General features: G+C 39.1%; 1 protein-coding gene across 1 annotated transcript in view; it reads right to left on the reverse strand.

The window, feature by feature from the left end:
- The window catches only part of DCHS2 (dachsous cadherin-related 2), a 440,911-nt gene that overhangs the window by 202,302 nt on the left and 216,682 nt on the right, over positions 1–21,927 (reverse strand). The window contains exon 2 of the mRNA XM_082256296.1: positions 15,503–15,694. Within this exon, the coding sequence (XP_082112422.1) occupies positions 15,503–15,694 (192 nt within the window). The remainder of the gene's footprint in view (positions 1–15,502; positions 15,695–21,927) is intronic.

Genomic DNA, 21,927 nt, shown 5'->3' on the forward strand with positions numbered 1-21,927 from the left:
AGCCCTTTGTATTGGCCGGCAGAAGAAATGCAGGTTTTGGAAGAACCGGGTACTGCCGGGCTGGGTGAGTTAAATGTGGCTATATTTGAAAACTTGAACCAGTCCTTAAATCTTATAGTCAATTCCTTAAATAGTCCACACAGTAAAGTACAACCTGGGAATGTATCTTCAGTGTGGCAAAACCCTGAGGAGGGGAAATTGGTGCCAGAGAGATCAACAGGTTTCAGAGAGAAAGTACCTGAAATTGTGTTGAAGGAAAGTATGCCCTGTTCACCTTCTCCTCTGGGTTTTCACCTGGGTGCAGGTATTAAGGAAAAGATTTGGAATGGGGAATTCGTGGATATCTTATCCCTACTTCCATCTAGCAAGGAATTCCTAAAGCCGGAGAAAAATGATGAGGATAGGCGAAGACCGGTTGCTAAAACTTTTAGTAACTGGCTGCAGGCTTTCTGCATATTTGCAGGTGTATTGTGTGAAAAACAGCCTAGTAAAGCAGTGGGCCTTTTCCATCATGTGGAAATCATTCTTGAGGCATACAAGAATTTTGGAGGTGTTGGTTGGTTTTCATACGATGAATCTTTCCGGCAAAAGTTGTCTGTGCATAAAGAGCTACAGTGGGGTTGTAAAGATGTGGGTCTGTGGCTTAACCTATTAATCCCACAGAGACCACAAATTGCCAGACCAGTGAGTATGGGAGCAAATCAGGTCACAAGTTATAAGAAAGGTATATGCTTTGCATTTAATAATTCTACTTGTAAGTGGCTACATAATTGCCGTTTTAACACGAGTGTGCTTTTTGCGCTGGAGCGCATAGCGTGTCTAAATGTTTTAAAAAAATGGCAGCCAATACTCAATCAGGAAAAGAGCCATTTCTTAAGGGGCAAACTCCTGGTGAACCTGCAAGAAATGCAAACATGGCTGTGCAAATACCCAGATCAACAGAGGGCCAACATACTTTATGAGGGTTTTGCAGAGGGTTTTAGACTACCTATCTTTGAAGGAAAAGGTTGTATAAAGGTGAGAAATTTAAAGTCAATTGAGGAATTACCGCATATAGTAGAAAACAAAATAAATAAAGAAATTGCAGCGGGTAGGGTTGCAGGCCCATTCTGTAATCCACCATTTAATAACTTTAGAATTTCTCCTTTGGGTATCCTGCCGAAGAAAGAGCCGAATAAATTTAGGCTAATCCATCACTTATCTTTTCCCTTGGGCAGTTCCCTTAATGACCAGATAGACCCGAACGATTGTTCGGTGGAATATGCTTCATTCGAACAGGCGATAGTTTTGTTGAGGGAACTGGGCAAGGGAGCACTGATGAGCAAAGCTGATATTTTGTCAGCATTTAGGTTGTTACCCATTCACCCGAGTTGTTTCAACTCGCTAGGTTTCATGTTTAAAGATAAATTTTATTTTGACATGTTTCTACCTATGGGGTGCTCATTATCGTGTGCATATTTTGAAACATTCGCCACCTTTCTGGAATGGGTTTTGAAAGAAAAATCAGGTTCCAAATATACAATGCATTATCTGGACGATTTTTTATTTCTGGGCCCAAAAAATTCTAGTGGCTGTTTACAGCTATTAAACTCGTTCAGAGATATTTGTGCCCAGTTCAACATCCCACTAGCTGAAGAAAAAACTGTACCTCCTTCTCAAAAATTAGAATTTTTGGGAATTTTGATAGATTCAAATAGCATGGAATTTAGATTACCTAAGAACAAGTTGGATAAAATTTACAATCTCATCTTAATATTGATTAGGAAGAAAAAGGTTTTGCTGAAAGAACTGCAAAAGCTTTTGGGTAATCTGGCCTTTGCTACTAGAATCCTGCCAGTTGGGAGAATATACTCAAGGCGTATGTATCTTAAAATGGCAGGATTGAAAAGTCCATTTTCGCATATTAGGCTGACTCAGGATATTCGTGAGGATATGCTGATATGGACACAATTTTTGCAAACATTCAATGGTAGAACAGTGATCCAAGAAGAATTCATTACAGACTCACAATTCTGTTTGTTCACGGATGCAGCAGGTTCTATCGGGTTCTCGGCCATTTGGAGAAATGAGTGGTGTGCAGAGAGATGGCCGGAAAAATGGAAAGTAAAAGGTCTGTTACAAAACATTGTATTGTTGGAAATACTTCCAGTCATAGTGGCAGTAGAGATTTGGGGACGGAAGTTTCAGAACAGGAGAATCCTATTGAGTACGGAAAATAAGGGAGTATTATTCGCAATAAATTGTTTAAATTCTAGATCACAACCAGTTATTTCAATGATTCGATATTTAGTTTCCAGGTGCCTGTTGTATAACATTTGGTTAAAAGCTCGCTATATTCCAGGTAAACTAAATGTTATTGCTGACGCTCTCTCACGTTTACAGATGAGCAAATTCTTCAAACTGGTGCCGGAGGCCAACAAAGTGGGTATGAAATGTCCCGGGCATCTATGGGACTTAGTTTAGTCCAAGAGAATATTCGTAACTCCCTGGCGTACTCAACATGGAAAAGCTATTGCAGCTCCTGGTCACTGTGGTTATCATTCTTACATGAGACCAATAATGGACGGATGGCAATTTCAGAGAGATTGGTATTGTGTTTCCTCGAATCTTTACTTCAAAAGAAATGGTCTTGGTCACATGTTAACAAAACCTTATATGGAGTATCGTATTTTATGAAACTGAAGGGTTTTGAGTCTATATTATCCTTCTTTTCGGTACAACAAGCTTTAAAAGGATACAAAAAGAAACAAACTAGGATAAATTATTAAGGCCCAATCTCTGTGAATAACCTAATAGATATTTGTAAATATGCTGATAGAGTATGTTTTTCAGAATATGAAGTTAAATTGTTGAGAGCAGCATTTTCTGTTTGTTTTTTTACAGCCTTTCGAATATCAGAATTGGTTCCTAGATCGAAAAGAGATGAGGGTGGTTTGTTATTTGAGGATGTAGTTTTTGAAAAGGATAAATTAAAATTATTTTTGCGCAAGTCTAAGACAGATCAGTCAGGTAAGGGGACATGGATATTACTAGGAAAGTGTACAGTGGAATCCATATGCCCGATAAAAACATTGAAGACATATTTGGAGGTGAGGCCTGGAAAGGAGGCACGGCTCTTTATTCATAAAGATTCGTCTCCTCTGACTGGGTTTCAGTTTCGAAGGATCTTCGGAAAAATTTTAGCTGTCTTAGGGCTGTGCAATAAAGGCTTATCTTGCCACTCATTCAGAATTGGGGCAGCCACGGCTGCGGCAAACTTAGGAATGGGAGGTGATAACATAAAGAAAATTGGCAGGTGGAAGTCAAATGTCTATCAGAGATATGTCAGATCTAACTATGTGCATTCTAATTCCAGGTAAGAAGTTAATAGTTTGGATCGTTGGGCACTCTTATGTCCGCTGGGCCCACAAAAGAGCTGCAGAAAGAATTTATGGAACCAATCTGGATCTGGACCCAAGTTTATTTGAATTATATTGGTGTGGTAAGGGAGGGATGATCTGGGACAATCTGATGACCGAGCTAGGTAGACTGAGTTATGGTTGGCCATTACCGGACATACTGTTAATCCACCTAGGAGGTAATGACATCGGGAGAATAAAAACAGTGAGGCTATTCTTTAAAATATGTTTTGTTATCAAAAAATGGAAGGCCTTTTTCACCTGGTACGGTTGTAGTATTTTCTGAGATCATCCCTCGACTTATTTGGTTGCAAGATAACGTAGGAAAGGTGTTTGAGAAGATGAGGAGAAAAATCAATCATAGAATAGAGAAATTCATGAGTATAGGTTATGGCATATCCTTTAGGCATATGGACGTGGAAGGGGGTATTCCGGGCCTGTATTGGAAAGATGGGATACATCTTTCGGATATAGGTTTGGATATAATGAATTTAGGCTTACAGACAGCTATAGAATTGGCCGCGGGCTGGTGGGGTAGTCAGGAGGTTAGTACCTCCTGACTTAGTGGAGGTGTCTTTATATGGTTAAGTGATAACCCGAGCGTCAAAGCTGGGTAGTTGTGTTATGTATTGCAAAGTTATGCTAATGGTAAAAGTGAAAAATTATTGATTGATGGATTAATGAGTTAATTAATTTATAAACCAATAAATAAAGGCCGTGGCCAAGTTATTATCCAAGAAAGCTGTCTGGTGTAAGTTATTTATTAAATCTTTAATATAGATGCTTGCCATCCCATGAATGGAAAAAGGGAAAGGGGTTTCAAGGGACCCCATTTTTCCTACTTTTTCCTCATGGGAGGGCTGCAGATAGGCAGTTTCTAGCTCCCCCCTGTATAGAGCGTTTAGGCGGGAGATACGGAGGTTGGAGGATTCTGATTGGCTAAAAATAGCTGCCTGCGGAAGGTCAGGTGACCGAAGTTTCTGGAACCGAGGCAGGCTATATATAGGAGTGGGAGCGAGGGCGTGGAGTCAGTCGCCTCAGAAGATCAGCCGGAGCGGAGCTTCCCGCCCGCACGCCCAAATATTATTAAGTCACGGCCTTATAAATTTATGTGGTAGGGTCACCTTTTTCGAAAGGGGGACAAAAATATGGAGGTGTCTTTATATGGTTAAGTGATAACCCGAGCGTCAAAGCTGGGTAGTTGTGTTATGTATTGCAAAGTTATGCTAATGGTAAAAGTGAAAAATTATTGATTGATGGATTAATGAGTTAATTAATTTATAAACCATTAAATAAAGGCCGTGGCCAAGTTATTATCCAAGAAAGCTGTCTGGTGTAAGTTATTTATTAAATCTTTAATATAGATGCTTGCCATCCCATGTAAGTTATGTCCCTTGTGCTGATTTTTTATTTTTTTGTGTTAAGAAAACCTATGCTTTTAAGTGTTCAACACCTTGTTATTCAATTTTTTTTTTTTTTTTTTAATAGAAAGCCTTTTAATTTGTATGTAAGAACTGGTTAAAGTAACTATGAGTTTTGCTTCTGCCCTCTGTGTTCCATTTTGGAGGATTCCATTGATATCCTGTCCCACAGACTAAACAGAACAACATTTTAGATACATTTTAAGGGTTGATGTGGGAATATGAGATCAGTTTGAGATCAGTTTGAATGTGTACTGCTCCATAAGGTTCAATTAAAAATGTAAACACTATGCTCTATAGCTAAAAATTGCCTCAAAAACTGATATCAGATTTATACTACAAATACCTGTGTATACAGCCCTAAAGCCAAGATAGTTCTCGACTTTAAAGTTCTGCTAGCAGGAGAGAAACAGCAGGGGTATATAAACTAATGCAAAGGTCACTGCATAAAGAGGCAGAGTACAGACAAAAATGTATTCTTCCAAGGCACACTATTTCTTGAATAAATTAATATGAATTCAAGACTCAGTATTTGTGTGATATACAAAACAGTTGTAATAAACATATTCTGTATGTGTATATATATATATATATATATATATATATATATATATATATATATATATATATATATATATATGTGTGTGTGTATTTATATGTTTAAAACAATAGTCAACAATTTGTGAGACCCCGGGCCTGATTTACTAAGAGTGAAAGTTCACTTAGGAAAGAATTGAGAGTATTAAGAAATATTGGGAGGACAGAATAAGCAGGAACAGCAATGGGAATAAGGTACAGGAATACAGAGAGTGCAATCAAACATTAATAGGCAACCAAAGCCTGGGCATGATGTGCCTTTAAAGCACAATGGACCAATCAGGAGATCCATGCCTGGTCACTCTCTCTGACATACACATTCAGAAAGCAAAAATGGAATCTGTAGAACAGTAGGGCCAAGAGGAGGATTTAGGAGAAGGAGTAGTGGGAGCAGCAGAAATTGATGGACAGGAGGACAACAGAAGCAATGTCAACCAGTGGGTGGGAGGACTTAGGGTAGATAAAGAAAGATAATAAAGATCAACATCAGCAGTTGCTACAGGAGGCCCAAAAGCAGGAGGCCCAAAAGCAGCAGCAGTTAGCAAGCCACAGACAGACACATGACCACAAAGTGACAGTCCATCAGACAAGTGACCAACAGGTCAGTGACAAATGCCCAGCAGATGACTGATCAGAGGTGAACAATGGCCATACTCCCAAGAGATTAGCAACCAACAGAAGGTTGACCGTCAAAAATTATAATGCTAACTTTTTTTTTTTTGTCACTAATCCTCCTTATCTACTATATAGAACTACCCTACTTTAATTTGGGCTGCATAAAAAAAACACTTTCTATTTGTCGAATATTTTGTACTTTTGCATGTTATTTCCCCTGTGAATAGGTCTTTCACTAATTATTCTGCTTTTCTACAGCTGAAATAACTAAAATATATACCAAGTGAAATGATGTGACACCAGTATTCTGAAATGAATCATTTTTACTTATCTTACTGTCCCTGGCACTGTAATTTGTTTGCTATAGATGCTTATGCTTTGGAAGAATTTTGATTAATCACAATGTATCATTTAGCTAGCTTTGTGTTAGAAAACCTACAATTTAATGGTGAAGACATAGGGCATGGGTTACCTGAAGAAAGCACAAAAAATTAGCAGAAAGGTGCATAGTAACAGGCTCTCTAATTTAAGAAGCTTTCCAGGCAACAAATCTGTGAGCTAACGCTGCTATTCAGATACCGTGATGCCACCTGTTAACATTTACCTTAATCTGTGTTCTGTGTAATACACTGCATCTAGAATTCAGTGAGCAACCCAACAGGGTCACCATGACTGTATTTTCTGAAGTCTGTGCTCTCTGTCTGCTTACTGTATCACCACAATCTAAGCCAGGTTTGAATATAAATTGTGGCTGTGAGAATCTTTTTAGTATCAACTTTTTGATTCATGATCCTTTTAGATTGTAAATTCTCGTGTGCCCATTGAATCCTTTTGTATTCAATAGCAGTGTAACTGTTGTATTGCCCTGTGCAAACTGTCGCCACTATATAAATCCTGTATAATCAGACTTTGTGTTCATGAGAGGCAGCAGGAAGCCCATAGTCAGTCTAGTTGGGAATACCTCTCCTGCAGTGTTGCCAACCGCCAGTATTTTTACTGGCAGCCAGTAGAAAATGGGCATTTTTCTCCTGCCAGTAAATGTCAGTGACAGGAAAAAGTTGCCAGTAAAAAATATGGCTGTGATGCTTGGCTCGGAACTATGCATGTACAGTTCCAGTCCAGAGCCGGACAAGATCATTTGAGTGCCCGCTACAGTGTGTTTGGACTGCGCCGGCGCCGAAAGGGTCTGGTGGAGTTGGTGCCTGAGCATATAGTGTGATGTCATGGTTCAGGGGAGCCGAGCGGTGCTTGCCAATTCTAATTTCTTGCCCTCCTGAGTCCTGTCCCTAAGCTAATATCTATCTAAATATCAAAAATATTTTTTTTTTTGCTTTATTACTTACTTTAAATTGCATTGTTAATTGCATATTGTACTTGTTTGTAGCCTAAAGACTGAAATTTGCACTTAAAACTATAATGTGGTAACTTTTGGAAATGCCAGTAAAAACTTGGTTGTGTCAGTGAAATTTTATCTGGTAGGTTGGCAACACTGCTCTCCTGTAATATACAGTAAACATATCTCAATGTAAGCGTAATGCACTAAGCAGGTAATCTATAATCCCTATATGTATTGAAGGTTTCATTTTCATTTCAAAGTGGACTACACCTTAAAAAGTTATCTTAATAGGTAAAGTTTTTGTCATTCAGATTATGTTTTGCTTTCCTCTTTTAGATTCTCTTCAGATGCAAATATTTCTGAAGTGAGACACCAGCTTTGAGATTCCCTTTACTAAAAAAGGTTAATGTCTTTAGCATATATTTACAAATCTCTTTTGAATTAGGACAAATGACCTGACATTACATGAAACATCTGTTATTTTTCATGTATTACTGTCTATTTAGCATATACAAAGATCAAGCTGCTCTGCAATCATCTAGTAATTAATTCAGCAGAGAACTTGCTTATGTTCAGTCTAGCAGTGTAATTAGTTAATGTACATTTGTTAACTTTTATTTCCTAGCCTCTTTCAGATAAAGAAAAAATCTTTCTGGTGGAAGGATCTACACGATTGCGGATGGTGGATATCAAGCACAGAAAAGTCACCGAAAAGTTTTATGTACTGGGCACTTTATTGAAGACAGATGGTTATGTTTATAGCACTGGACACTTATTGAATAATTTCTTTATGTATGGTTTAATATGTCATTTTACATATACACTATATTACCAAAAGTATTGGGTTGCCTGCCTTTACACACACATGAACTTTAATGGCATCCCAGTCTTAGTCCGTAGGGTTCAATATTGAGTTGGCCCACCTATTGCAGTTATAACAGCTTCAACTCTTCTGGGAAGGCTGTCCACAAGGTTTAGGATTGTGTCATTGGTAATTTGTGACCATTCTTCCAGAAGTGCATTTGTGAGGTCAGGCACTGATGTTGAACGAGAACGCCTGGCTTGCACTCTCCACTCTAATTTATCCCAAAGATGTTCTATTGGGTTGAGGTCAGAACTCTGTGCAGGTCAGTCAAGTTCCTCCACCCCAAACTCGCTCATCCATGTTTTTTTTTACCTTGCTTTGTGCACTGGTCCAAATCATGTGGTGGAGGGGGGATTATGGTTTGGGATTGTTTTTCAGGGGTTGGGCTTGGCCCCCGTTAGTTCCAATGAAGGGACATCTTAAGGCGGCAGTGTACCAAGACATTTTGAATAATTTAATTCTCCCAATTTTGTGGGAACAGTTTGGGGATGGCCCCTTCCTGTTCCAACATGACTGCACACCAGTGCACAAAGCAAGGCCCATAAAGAGATGGATGATCGAGTTTGGGATGGAGGAACTTGACTGGCTGGCACAGAGTCCTGACCTCAACCCAACAGAACACCTTTGGGATGAATTAGAGTGGAGACTGGAGCCAAGCCTTCTTATCCAACAATAGTGCCTGACCTCACAAATGCACTTGTGTCAAACATTTCCATAGACACACTCCTAAACCTTGTGGACAGCCTTCCCAGAAGAGTTGAAGCTGTTATAGCTGCAAAGGGTGTGCCATCTCAATAGTAAACCCTACGCACTAAGACTGGGATGCTAATAACCACTTCTGGAATCTGGACCAGAAGGATTTGCCCCCTTAATGACCAGGCCATTTTTTGCGATTCGGCACTGCGTTACTTTAATGGAAAATTGCGCGGTCGTGCGACGCTGTGCCCAAATAAAATTGATGTCCTTTTTTTCCCCACAAATAAAACTTTCTTTTATCATGTCTACAAACTAGGGGAAAGATTTATGTCATTTTTATTTATTTATTTTTTTACTAGTAATGGCAGGGATCTGCGATTTTTAGCTGGACTGCGACATTGCGGCGGACAGATTGGACCCCTAATTGACCTTTTTTGACACTTTTGGGGGTCCAATGCCATTACTACAGTAATCAGTGCTAAAAATATGCACTGTTACTGTAATAATGACATTGGCAGGGAATGGGTTAACCTAGTGGGTGATTAAGGGTTTAAATGGAAGCCTAGGGGAGTGTTTCTAACTGTATGGGGGATGGGCCTTTCAAATGATCATAGAGGCCTGTGTTCCTATATAGAAGGATCACAGGCACTCTGTGATCATTTCAGAGAGAAGAATGGTCAGCTGTGTTTACAACAGCAGACTTTCCTTGTCTCTCCGCTTGGAGCAATCACCGGCGGGCCCGCGGCAATCGCGGCCGCCGGCCCCATGCATCGACATCCCCGCTGCCTAGTGGGGGCGGGAGCGCGCCACCGCGACTGACATACCCCTATGTCAGTTCGTGCAGCCGAGCCAGCCTGCCGCAGTATATCTGCGGCGGGTGGTCGGCAACTGGTTAAAGTTAATGTGCGTGTAAAGGCAGGCGTCCCAATACTTTTGGTAATATAGTGTATGTATTCTAATTTTGTTATTATGGCACTGGATTTTTTGTAATCATTTTGGGAAAAGATTTTGCACTTTATTGAGATATATTTCTTTCTATTGGTTCTCATAGTAGGTTCATTTGTGCTAGCGCTGTCAGAAAGATTTTTTCCATTTGTTTGGTCACTGGATCAATTAGGATAGCACCTACATGGTCTAGTTAAAGGTGACAATTTGGTAATAGTTCTGTGACACAGTTCCACTTTAGTTAATATTTCAGATAAAGGCTTACAATAACGCATCCTATACCGATTCCAATAAAAGAATACATAAAGTAAAATGTAATATGAAAAATTGTTATTATAGAAATTTGAAGAGTTTAGGAAGGAGGAGTAATAAATACTGGTGTTATTTTTGAAACAAAACACTTACCTTGAAAGTAAAATAAATAAAGAAAACTTTTTGGATTTTAATCTTTTTAAAGATGACTGGCAAGTTGGTAAGGTTCCATCTCAATGTTTAACTTCTCTAGTCCTCTTATCTTAGAAGTCTGCACCATTGACCTTACCTCCTGGGAACACACAAAACTTGCACAGCACCCCCAAAGTGAAGAAGGCTGACTGCCTAACCATTAAAACATAGTTGTCATGTCACGTGCATACCTGTCAATTCACTCTAAAAACTTAGGAGCAGGGCCGGCCCTACCATGGGTCCCACTGGGTCGATTGGCCCCAGCAGAACTTTGAGAGGAGCAGCAAATTGATGCCCAAGATTTTTTTTGTCCAGCAGTTTTGTGTGTCATCAGTTTGTGGCATGTTACGGGCGGCATTTCCTCATCTCATACTGTCACCCATAGTGCAAACTGATAAGTATGAGAACGCAGAGGGTCCCCTCTGGGGAATGTTCCTTATGTGATTGTGGTGTGCGCAATGACGTCAGACATTCAGACAAACAAATTAATGCTGGAGTTTGTGGTTTAGAATTGAACATAATGGTATGTTATATAATTGCATGTAGACAAGGTGCTGTTGCATATAAATCTGACTTCCTGATCAATTTAATTTTAGTTTTTATTATCATGATATAAAATAAAATTGTGTGGGCCTTTTGGGGGTCGGGAATTTATTTATTTGTTTTTTTGGAGGGGCAGCATTTCATTTTTGGACCCAGGCAGCAAAATGTCTTGGGCCAGCCCTGCTTAGGAGGCATTCAGTATTGAGTGCCCCCTCCCAGGTCTTATGGCAGTTGAGTCTCAGTGAGATGACCTGGCTGCATCTACAGCCTAGACTGAGGAGGACATGATGTCACCAGAGGGAGGAAATTGGAACAGATCCAAAGACAGAGTGGGTAGAGAGCTCAGAGAAAAATAGGTTCCTCCTGTCATATTTTCTGCATGTCCCTACAAAGGAGACAAGGGGGAAACCACAGACAAGAGGAGCCGTGGAGGAGCATGCAGTGGCAGAGTTACTGGGTGGCAGAACGGTGCATTGTCTATGAGTGTTTTGCTTCAGTGTCTGAGGTTAATTTGTCAGCGTTACTAGGAGGCAATGTGTGCAGGCTTGGGTTTTGTAAAGCAGTTTCCTGGGTGATGGGTGCAGTTTCAAAACTGCTAGGTGGCAGAGAGGTTCACAGTAAGGGGTGTAGTGGTAAGGGTGCTGGGTGACAGGGAGGTTGAGAGTCAAGGGTGCAGTGGTAGGGGTGCAAGGTGGCATTAAACTTCAGCATCAGCATGCATAGTAGTCGGGGTTATGGGTGGCAGGAAGGTTTAGAGTTAGAGGTGAAGAGGGTTTAGTGGTAGGGGTGCCTGGTGGCAAGGAGATGCAATGTCAGTGTGCAGATAGCCATGTGTACTGGGTTTTATATTGTGCCAAAACAAAAGCTGTCTGCTTGTAAACACACAAACTATATATGTTAAAGAACACATTTAGATTGAGACAGGAATTAGGTTGAGAAGCGTTACTCATTTTTTCTAATTGCCTCTATCCTTCCTGAATTCTGTAGACACTTGTGTCTTTGTCACTGTCCTCACTGTTATAATATGATGGCAAATTTTGCGATATCATCAACATAAAAATGATTACGGATATTAGTTTTAAGGTATAGAAGATATTCTCTTGTATAAAACTGCCTATTATATTTTCCAAGCTACATTTAATCATATCTGGTTTTTACTGAACACATTAAATATTCTGTTCTAACAAGCATATTCTGGGAATACATATATGAAAAATATTTTATGATTTTTGATCTCCTTACTTGACTTGTTCCATTATGTCAAATGAAGCTCTAAATTTTGCCTTGGGTTGCATTTACATTGTGTTTTCGCTAAGCCAGTGCTGAATGTGTGTGAAAACTGGCACATACATTTACAATAAGATGTTTTTGCCATCATGAGGCTTCAATGGCAACCATACTACCAACAGAGGAATCAAAACTGTGTTTGAAAAAAAGATGAAACTGTGTGTAAAAATAAAATTTTCACATTTCTTTTTTGGGGAATTTAATATATGAAAGTTACAGATAATATTACTGTTACTTTATTCCTTTAGTCTTAGTAAACAAAAAAACTATAAACATAATAAATATAACACAGGTCTGTATTCTTCATCAAATTCTACACTTAGAGAGGTCATTCCTGTTGGTCATCTGGATAAGGTTGGACCCCAATATCTGCTCCAGGGCTCACGTTAACTGTTTTCCAAAAACACACAAAAAATAAAAGGAAAGAAAGCATATCTAAAACAAGGACCATATGAACAGCCAGGTTTTCAAAGATTCACTTACTTCTATTTACAGCAATCCAAACATACAGTAGATTTATTAAATACAAACTAAAGTCCTAAATTCACTTTTTCTTGGGTAGATATATGTCCCCTCGTCCACCACAGGCATGCTGGGGAAAAAAATACATCTACTAAATTTGCCACCATAAGGGCCGTTGTGTCAACAAGCTTTGGGCTTGCATCAATGGCATCGGTTTGAAATCAGTTTGAGACCCTTGAGTGATCATTCTGAATTCTTTGACAGATGCAGTTGACTTCCTTCTGACCAGCATTTTACCTGTGCAATGTTCACGGAATCCAGCCGGATCGCAGGACACAGATTTTGCAATCAAAGTAATATGTATTAAACTTAAACAGCAAAATAACACAAGAGAAAATAACAGTCTCACCGACTTAAAGAGTTCAGAAATACTGTACCATCGCAGTTAAACTTTCCCCGACTTTTTCAGGGGGTAACTTCCCCTGCCAACAGGTTTTCGACCAGGATACACAGTCTCCAGCCTTATCTAAACTCCTCCACCCTACTCCTACAACTCCCTGTCTTTTTTAACCACTCGTCGACCGCCGCATAACTATTTACTGCGGCAGTCAGCCCCTCATAGGCAAAGCGACGTAGGACTACGTCGCTAGCCTGTGAGGCTCTAGGGAGCGAGTGTGCGCCATCAGAGGTGTGCTCCCGCTTGCTCACGGACCCCCCCCGCGCGTGTGCCCGGCGGACCCGATGTCCGCCGGCCACTCGCGATTGTCCGTTACAGCGGGAGAAAGGCAGGCGGCTAATGTAAACAAAGCTGCCTGCCTTTCTCCCCTGTGTAAGAATGGAGATCATACGGTTCTGCTATGTAGGACCGTTGATCTCTGTTCTTACACCTCAAGCCACATCCAATCACAGTTAGAAGCACGCCCCTAGGGACACACTTAACCCCTCCCTCTCAAAAAAGTTAACCCCTTCCCTGCCAGTGTCATTTTTACAGTAACAGTGCATATGTATAGCACTGATTACTGTAGTAATGTCACTGGTAACCCCAAAAGTGTCAAAAATGTCAGTCAAGGGTCCGATCTGTCCCCTGCAATGTCGCAGTCCCACAAAAAAATCGCAGATCACCGCCATTACTCGTTAAAAAAAAACAACAAAAATGACAAAAATATTTCCCTTAGTTAGTAAACGCAATAACTTTTGCGCAAACCAATCAAAATACGCTTTTTGCGATTTTTTTTTTACCAAACATATGTAGCATAAAACAAATTGCCCTAAAATGTTAAAAAATTTTGATTTTTACATTTTTCTTTTTGGGAATTTCGTATAAAAAAATGTGAAAAATATTGTTATTTTTGCAAAATTTACGCTCTTTTTTTGTTTATAGCGCATGATCAAAAAATCGCACAGGTGATCAAATGCCACCAAAAGAAAGCTCTGTTTGTGGGAAAAAAAGGATGTCAAATTCGTTTAGGTACAGCGTCGCATGACCGGGCAATTGTCCGTTAAAGTCACGCAGTGCCGAATCGCAAAATAGGCCCTGGTCAGGAAGGGGGTAAAATCTTCCGGGGCTTAAGTGGTTAAAACTGCGTACTTGCAGGACCCAGCCCCAGTGTCCTGTAAACATGTTTTAAGTGAGTTTTGCATCACCCTAGATTTGTAAAAGTAGACATGTAAAACCCACTTGACATGAAAAAAATACCCAATGACACAGGCCCTAACTTAGGTCCTACTACTTAGTTGCACATTGTCTTCCCACTCCCAACCCACCCAATTTCTTCCTCCCTAGTTGTGCACCTCCCCCATCTTTTGGCTAAAGGTCACTACTGAATGTATGCACATTGTCAGGATATCTGCAAAATCCTCTGATTAGCTAATTTAAAATCTATCTATGTTTAAGCAATCAATCTGATCAACACTTGTCACCAGAGAGGCACACTAGAGGGCTACAACTTGGAAATTGCCATACAGCCTAATCCAGACCTGTTTATAAGGGACAAGCTGGAAGAACAGGAACTTTCCTCAGATAAACATCAAAAAATGGAGACCCTGCTTCCCATTTAGTCAGATAATTATGCTACCTACAGGTAGACAAATCTTTGTAAACTGTGACCTGCAATCTCATTTTCATTCAAACCTATATTAGAAGTAATTTTAATAGTTATAACACCACTGAATGTTATGTCTTGAAACCATTTAGTATTTTTCTAGATGCTAAAACACAGTAGAAAGAAATAATTTATTTTTTTAATTGAATGGGTTTTTTTTTTTTTTTTTACAAATATATTTGAAATGTTTTAAGGATACAAATCATTAGGACTGTTGACCAAGGTCCCGTAGAAATTAAATCTGGAATGAAAAGAGTACCTTTCCCAATATTCTCTTACTGTATTATTTCATTGTAAACATGTAGTCCCTGTTGAGGGACTATGGGCCATTAAAGTCATGTAAATGTACACTACTGCATAACCACTGGCACTATTCCTTGTAGCTAGCTGTTTTGATCTTATTCTTATTAGAGCACAATGACATGTGATATATAACTATGTTTTACTGTTCTAATAAGCTGAACAAAACAAACAGGAGTCTTTCTTTATATATTTCTCATGCATTTTCTGGGACTATACATGGAACAAATAAAGAGAATACAGAGAACTGTCTCAGTAGCAACCAATCATGTTCTTCCTGTTAATTCCAGTTTTTTTTTTCATTGTATGTTTACCTCGGTTGATTCAAGAGATCTATAATGTGATTTTTGTGTAAAGGACTTGTCCTTTACACAAAGACAAGTTACAATTTTACCATTATTATGTAATAATCTGTGAGAAATCACCAAAGGTAAATCCATGAATTGTGATGTGTAGTTTATAGATGAATCAATTACAATTTATAGGCTCACCTGATCTTGTGCCTTCGCCAGAAGTTCATAGCTCTCAAGATCACCTTCTCTGTCAATATCTTGTGACACACATATACGACCAGAATCCTGATCAATAAAAAACTTCTGAGATTCCTTCAAGGTATGAAATTTCTCATACAGAGAATAGTGAACTTGACCAAAAGAACCCGAGTCAGCGTCTGTTGCTTTCACCTGGAGAGGCACAAAAAAAGTTATCTTGTAAAAGACTGAAAATCTTTTCAGAACATGGCATTAAAATAAATACCTTGCATGCTATATCAGCAATAATCATTGTGCAATGTGTAAACAACAATGGGGCTAATTTATGAAAACTGATGCACAGCCAAGTTGAGCTGCGGTCCATTATAACTAATCAAATTCACAGTCCTATCTTCTTAATGCAGGTAAGAAAAAAGCAGTCAACACTCAACTATCTCCAGAAACCATCAGATATAATTATTTTTGTTCTAGTTTTATGATTCAGTCCCAGTCTGTTCAGAAGTGAATATAGATGTATTATTCAGATATTTGTAATTCAGAATAATTTGTATTAAATATCTGTATAGTTCATAGATATTTTCCAGAATATTTTGTTAAGAATACATTGTAAAATACAATACACAGATGCACACTATAGAGATTTTAATAGACTAAAAAGTACAGGTATCTTTTTCCTTTATTATTGATATATTATATGAAGATTCACTTTATAGGCATGGTAACAAATAATTCTTATTGAACTGAAAGAGCAGCTTCAGTAAATGTTCTCCCATATGGCATTTTATAAGCCCTTGTTATCCCTTTATCACCATTCCTCTATTAATCCTTATCCTTTAAACCCATTACTTCATTGGTGATGCTAAGCATCTGAAGTGTCATAACAAAACAAAATACCTGAGCAAGTAAAACTTAAAACCTGTGTGCTTGTTCTGAGACCAAATGATGATTTACTAAATGAGCATTTTTTACATGATTTACTAAATGAGCATCATTTTATTTTTTTACAATATCACTGGCTATGACTCTGTCCATTCAGAAAAGGAAGGAGCTGGTAAATTACATACATATGTACCAACCCATTCCTGGTTCTCTATTGTGACACATCCCAGCAGAACACAAGTGAACTGGATAGGAGGAGGGGCGGGGACAGCATACAGAGGAACCAATCTCCTCCATTTTTCTCCTGCAGCTACAGGGGGAAAAAGGAGGACCGTGATTTCTCTACATGCTGCCCCCACTGCCCCTCCTATCCAGGTGTACAGGGGAGCCGCACAGGACCCTGCAGCATGGGGCCCGGTTGCAATCGCAACCCCTGCAACCCCTGTAGTTACGCCCCTGGTCTAATAAAATAAGGTGAAGCTGTGTTCACTTTGAATACCCAACTGTGTCCAAGAGAACGTAAAAAGTACAGGATTTTTGTTTGTACATATGAACACAGCTGCACAATATTCACTAAGTAAGCACTCATATTGCAAAGCAAACAGTCCATATTCTTTTAGCAAATTAACCTAGGGGTTCACTTTGCAGTGAAGTTGATGAAAGGTAATGAGTGCTGGGAGATTGACAATGTGGTAACTAGCAATTATAAGAGTCAGGAAAGGTGGCACAAATATTTCTCTCAAGGCAGGTCCGCTTTACTATTCCTTGTCAATATGCAAGAAGATTGAACATTTTTTAAGTGCTCATTTACACTACCCTGCATGCTAAAATGTATTCAATTTGAATTGTAGATTAATTGTTAAAGCAAGGTTAGTTTTAACAACAGAAGCACTTAACAAAGAGTGATGCGAGCACAATGCATCACTCCTTAAATCGTAAAAAAATTCAGAAGCTGCTCCTAACTAATTAAAGAGGTGCAAGCCCCTTTGTTAATTAGGAGTGATCAGTGCTTTGTTCTGCCATGCCAGCACAGAGAGCTGCTCCAAATACTCTGCCCATGTCCCTCCCCTTCGATAAGTTTAGAGCGGCAGGGAGGAGGAGGGTTGTTAGCCCTGCAGGCCTTGCTTGTGTAGTGTAATCACTGCATGAGCAGAGAAAGGGATTTGAGAGGTCTGCTAACAGCTTACATCCCATGCAACAAGGTCACACCTGGCAGGAATTTGCGGCAGTTTTCTATATGGAAAACAGCCGTATTTCCTCTGTTAAGTAAGGCTGACCTAGGCCAGTTTCTATTTCACTCTGAAAAAGAAACAGGCACAGGCGGCTAGATAGACATGCCTCTCCTGCCAGTTTCCTATGCTGAAGCTTAATTATTTCCTCTGAATGTTTTTCTATATTCCCTTGCCTTGCCCCTGTGTTGATGTATGCAGATGCAACTGACATGGTGTAAAAAAGTCCAAGAACTTGTGTGGGATAACACTGCAAGTTTGTCTTCTGGAAATATTTGGTATTATAAATCCTACTATAATAAACTCAGGTTTTACAGCAATAAGACATATCAACTAAAGAAAAGGCTGAAAAATATTTATGGTAAAGTGTTACTTAACCCAGGACCCTGAATTCACTATATCTAGTCTTCCACAGTACACAGAACATGGAAGTGCAATCGTTTTAGTAAAAATAAACTGATAAATACCTTTTCTGATCAGAAGTTAGGGCAGTCTTGTGACTTGTATCGCTGTCTGCTTAACTACTTCCAGACCGCCCACAGTGTATATACGTTGCTACTTTGACGTTTAATTCCAGAGTTATGGCAGCAGATAGCTGCCATAACCCCGGAATTTTCTTACACAGCTGGCGGTCCTTTTTCACATAAAAGTGGTCCCAGCAGTGGATTCGCCACTTCCCGGTCATTTTCCTCGCTTACAGGAGCTGTCGGTAGGGGGGAAAACAATCCAATCCCCTGTGTTGCTGGGCAGGAAGTTGAGTGAGGGCAAGATGGCCCCCACTCAACTCTATGCCTTTGGAAGACCAGAGCGACGTCAAACATCACTTCGGCCCAACGACCTTAAAGGGCCAAATTTTTTTTTTTTTGAACAAAGAAAATTACATTTTTTTTTATTGCTTTTAAGGGTAAATGTGAGATCTGAGGTATTTTAGACAAAATAGTTGTTTAACTGTAATTGTATACAGTTTATTTATACAGGGAAAATAATGAGGATACACATGGGTAAACGTATAAATCATGAACAAGGATGAAGTCCATAAATCAAGGCTATATAGTAAGATGCTTATGGATCACTGCCAGTGATATGGTAGTGATCCTGCAATGTGAACGGTTAGTAGTTGTCATTTAGAATGGCTCAACAGTGTTTGAAAATAGAATGCTCGATATCATTCATGTTAACCAATGCAGTTAAAAACTTCATCTCATTTTTTTAAGCCATGAAAAAGGATAACTCATTTGCTGCTAGGGCAACAGTTGGTCTTGTATATGAAAGGTCCACTAAAACATTGTGAAGTCTGTCAGGACAAGATGGAGCCTTGCTTTTACAGAATAAATAAAGTAAAGCTGATTTGATTCTGTGGTGGCTACAGATGCACTGAAAAGCAAATATAATCTAACAAAAGCTGAAATATTTGCCAGAATTTTCTGACTGCCTTTATAGATCCCTTGCAAGGGCTACAAAGCTAGTATCTCAGAGGTCATGGACAATGTATTCAGACTAGAACAGCAAGCATCAGCAAGCTTTTAGTCCTTGGTTATTAAGATGGAAGCTCAAAATAGAGTACAAGCAGAGTACCGAAAACCAAAACATAATGTTCCTTGGTTGTTGTCATTATAAATGAAAGGCATGAACATTACAACACAGTAAGGCTAGGTTGACATACCTGCGGGTTAGAAACAGGTGTAAAATGTCTTTCTGACCTGCACTTTAGCAGATGTGCTGGGGTGCCATTAATTCAGTGCTGTTCAACTTAAAAAAAAGGTTAGGGCCTTTTTTCCTGGCATTGATATGGGTAGTGCTACCCTACTTGAAGAACAGAGCTTAACAGATCAGAAAGCAGTGTTTTATTATGCTCATCATTTATCTGTGCTCTGTCTTCCTCCCTTGGCTCACTCGCTTGGGTCACCTTCTAGGGCCTGAATGCACCTAGTAAAATGACAACAGTTCTCTAGGAATGAAGGACAATACTTTATTGTCAGGCTGAGAACTTATGAGAAAGCCACACGAATTAGATGAAATTCTACCTTAACTATTTGACTAGCTGTTTCATGTGCGTAAACAAAAATATAACTAGGATTTAAAATTCCTAAGCATCATAAATTACATATATAGTTATACAGTTACATAGTTGGTAAGGTTGAATAAAGACAATAGTCCACCCAGTTCAACCTGTGTATGTGTTCGTGTGCCAGTGTCAATAATCATTTCCCATATCCCTGTACATTTGTTGATGTGAAGGCTGGCATTATGAATAATTTGGATTTGCACACAGGGTCTCATTTATTAACATTATCGGCTTGCTTGGTTGACTGTTGACCTCTTGTGATGCAGTAATGGTTTTCTGCTTGATGTGCATAACCAAAATGGCCACCAAAAGCCCAGTGCAGAAGTCATTTCTCTGCAGGGTTCCCCTAGTGCCAGAAGTAAGCAGCAATCAAGTGATGCCTCTGGATGCCAATACAAAAGTGAGTGATTTGCCGATCACCACCTCACTCCCTGCTCTGCCACCGGCTCAATGGCACTCTCCTTCATGGCTGACCTTTATTTCGATGGTCATGATGGCATTTCTCCAATTCCAGATCTACTCTCCAGAAGCTTTAAATAACACTGAGCTAAGTACTAAGGTATCTGCTAATTATATTTCTCTGTTTGGCAGTTTCCCCTGTGGATTCTATTTCTGGTTAGATAAAAATCTTGAATTAGAGGTATGTAGTCAAGTTTCATAACAAGTAAAAAAATATGGCTTTTTTTTAGTGTGTCTGATTAGAACAGTACTTTAATCAACAACACTCATGCTCCCTGAGCAGCATTGTTAATTGTAGCACTTTGCAGGGGGTGGGGGATGTGTCCAATTGAGGCATAAAAAACCCAAGACTTCAATTGGACTTTAAAATATAAGAAGTTAATGTAATGCATGGTTAGCATACACGCATTTTATAGCCTAACCACATAAAAGAAAACTAAACCCTGGTATTTACCAACAGCAGAGCTCTCATTAATAGTACCACCCACACTTACAACTTTTCCACCAATCTGTTTTATGGTACAACCATTAATACACCAACTAAAGCATGAATTATGAAATAAAGACTCAATTTGCAAAAACACATATGCCTGTTTTAAGAGAGTAATTGTTACATAACTGGAATTTAAAGAAGAAAACAACGATGTATCTAATTTCTGTCATACTGTATCAACAAATATCATTGAGCATGCAGCTGTGTTACAAGTGTCAGCAGAACGTACAGTATATCGTAATGCATGTTTTGTTCTTTTGTTTGTATCTGGTTTGTCTTGGCGCACTTTTGTTTATTCTAGTATAATTTTAGTAATTTGGCTGTGAGCAGATGTAGATGGCAGAATAATCAAATGCCTAATGTCTGCAGGAATGATATATGCAAGTTCATTACACGCCTTGTTTACCAAGCCAATTATTTATCAAAGCACATCATTTCCACATTTCAAATGGATGGGGGAACATTAGCCTTCTAATTCATACCACCTTTCATTCATGCTAATAATAGCATTCATACTCATGTGTAACTTATCTTTATTGGTAATAACTCTAGCTTTATACCAATATTAATGCATGCATGCCAATTGGAAAATTACAATAAATATGAGAATATATCATTAACCACTTGCCCTCTGGAATATCCCCCCCATAACCAAGTCATTTTTTGTGATACGGAACTGCGTTACTGCATTACTTGCACGGTCATGCAACTTTTTACCCAAATGAAATTTGTGTCATTTTTTCCCTTCAAATAGAGCTTTCTTTTGGTGGTATTTGATCACCATTGGGTGATATAAAACATATCTTTAAAAAAAAAAAATTAATTTCTTCAAAAATTTAGGCCAATATGTATTCTGCTACATATTTTTGGCAAAAAAATCCCAAAAAGCGTATATTGATTGGTTTGTGCAAAAGTTTTAGTGTCTACAAACTATGGGATATTTTATTTATTTATCTTTTATACTAGTAATGGCGGCAATCAGCGACATAGCGGGACTGCAGTATTGCGGCAGACATTCTGACACTAACTGACACATTTGACAGTGGGAATCACTGACACTAATACAGTAATCAGTGCTAAAAATATGCACTTTCACTATACTAATGAAACTGGCTGGGAAGGGGTGGAACATCTAGGGCAATCAAAAGGTTAAATGTGTGCCTAACCAGTGTTTTTGTGTACTATGTGTGGTGCTTTCACTAAGGAATGTGATGGATTTTATTTCCCAGCTTTTCAGGGAAAGAAAATCCATTACACCCTGCTGACAAGACAGAGCTCTGCAAAATTTACATATGCAGAG

This window comes from Pelophylax lessonae (assembly GCF_965119305.1).
Source record: "Pelophylax lessonae genome assembly, chromosome: 1".
Lineage (NCBI taxonomy): Eukaryota > Metazoa > Chordata > Amphibia > Anura > Ranidae > Pelophylax > Pelophylax lessonae.